We start from the raw sequence: 2,022 nt of genomic DNA on the forward strand, positions 1-2,022 counted from the left end.
CATTGCTTGGGCTGGTGTCAAATTTCTAGGCTCAAGCATCCTCCCACATCAGCTTGCAGGGTGCTGAGACTACAGCTGGGTGTCACTGCACCCAGCTCATTGGATTTCTAAGAGCACACTAAATTAGTAATGATAATTGGGGCAAGCTCACTCTTTTCTGACAGGATTGTATGGCTCATTTGCATTCTCTGTCTCTCTGTGACAGGATTCTACTGTGTCATTCAGGCTGCCCTTGAACATGCGGTTCCCCTGCTCCATCCTCCAAAATGTTTCCTACCTAACTTTCCTTTTTCCCTTCTTTAGATGGGGGGAGGATGACTCTTCTGTCTCACCCTCCCAAACAGCTGGAACTGAGGTAGCACAGAAGAAATATAATGGTAAAAAAAAAAAAAAAACAACCAAGAAATATACAGTGGTCCTTCACTTATCGCAGAGGTTACATTCCAGACACCTCCGTAATAAGTGAAAATCAGTGAAGCAGCAATGTTATATTAATTTTAGTATTTATATAAAATCTGCAATAAATACCTTAAATCAGTATTTTTTGAAAACCCACAAAACTGAGTGTGTGGGAGTCAAACACTGAAAGTAGCAAGGGAGTACTATAATGGTAATTTTAATAAACCTGCAGTCTTAGGACACAATCGAAGTTACTTAGGGTTTTGGTGCCTTTTGCTCCTTGACCTGTGTGGTCCAGGTTCCTCACTCCTAAATTTCTACGTCTTGAAGATATAATTAGTCCATAAATCTGACCTGTCTTTTCTTCTGATATTATAAATCTACAAATTCAAACGCTTCTACTCTCAAAGGAATATTCTCATTAATTGGTGCTCCAAACTTCAAATCCACGCAAACAGTGCATTTTAATCCAACTGGTAAAGTCAGCTTTTGCTTTAGCTCACCAGTGAGCAACCTGAGCTTAAGGAAACAGAAGGCAAACAACAGATCAAACCATCCCAGGTCATGCATCCTGAGGGCATCCCCAGACCACAGAAACCTTCCCACCAAGACTGCAGTGCATCTTGGTCTTGCACACCTGCGCTCTTTTTCTAAGCATGTACTTCTTTGAATCTGCCTAATAAATCTGCTTGTCTCTCACTGAGAAATCTTGAGGTTCTCCTCTGTGTTGAATCAGAAAACTCCAGGGAAGGTGAGGTCCCAGTGTCCTCTGTAGGGTGCCCTCCTCCGACCCCATCCAGTGACAGCACCAAAATGTGCACCTGTATCTGGCTAAGGCCAGTGCTTCTTTTAGTGTACACTGTGTCTGGCACTGCTCTATTAATGCTGTCTGTGACTACAGAGCTAAGTACCATTAGTATTCTCATGGCACAGAGGTGAGAATACAAAGGCAGAAGTAACTTACTCAAGGTCATTCAGCTAATAAACAACCCCGAACCAGTATCTGACTCCAGGCAACTGGTGTGGTCTCAGTGAATAAATGCTTAGTCGGTATACTACACAACCTCTTCAGATTATTAATGCTAATCCCTATGGTCTCAAGAATTACTGGAGCTGGAGAGCTTGGCAGTCTAAGCACCTGCCTGGCAAGTACAAGGACCCAGGTTTGATCCCTGGTACCGCAGGCTGTGCTGGCCCTGCGCCTAGCTGGCTACTGAGACAAGGTGTTGCGGCACATGCCTGTAATCACAGCGCTGAGGAGGGTGACACAGAAGAATCACTACAAGTCTAAGCTGTGTAGTGAGACCCTGAACCAAATAAATAAATGATTTTAATAATAAAAAAAAAATTACTGACAATTTCCAAGGACTGGAAACCCTATTGGAAAGTCACCATCTTAGCAAGCCCCAATCTGATGCTTCTTTAGATGCTATAATTGGAACATCAAAGAGGAAAAAGAGCGGAACCACAAGGAAGACAGTTATCTGTGCCAAGCCTGAAGTTCTAAGCAGGGTAAGTGCAGCAATGTGGCAACTTACACTGTCAAGCACCCAGCTTAGGGGCAGAAACAGAAACACATTCCAAGAGGATTAAGGTAGTCTTCTGTGGAAAGCATTCTAAGAC

General features: G+C 43.3%; 1 protein-coding gene across 1 annotated transcript in view; it reads right to left on the reverse strand.

Moving 5' to 3' along the window:
• The window catches only part of Fancd2 (Fanconi anemia complementation group D2), a 72,025-nt gene that overhangs the window by 35,890 nt on the left and 34,113 nt on the right, over window positions 1–2,022 (reverse strand). The window contains exon 20 of the mRNA XM_023704518.1: window positions 1,938–1,953. Within this exon, the coding sequence (XP_023560286.1) occupies window positions 1,938–1,953 (16 nt within the window). The remainder of the gene's footprint in view (window positions 1–1,937; window positions 1,954–2,022) is intronic.

The sequence above is a fragment of the Octodon degus genome, unplaced genomic scaffold (assembly GCF_000260255.1).
Source record: "Octodon degus isolate 3935 unplaced genomic scaffold, OctDeg1.0 scaffold00008, whole genome shotgun sequence".
Classification (NCBI taxonomy): domain Eukaryota; kingdom Metazoa; phylum Chordata; class Mammalia; order Rodentia; family Octodontidae; genus Octodon; species Octodon degus.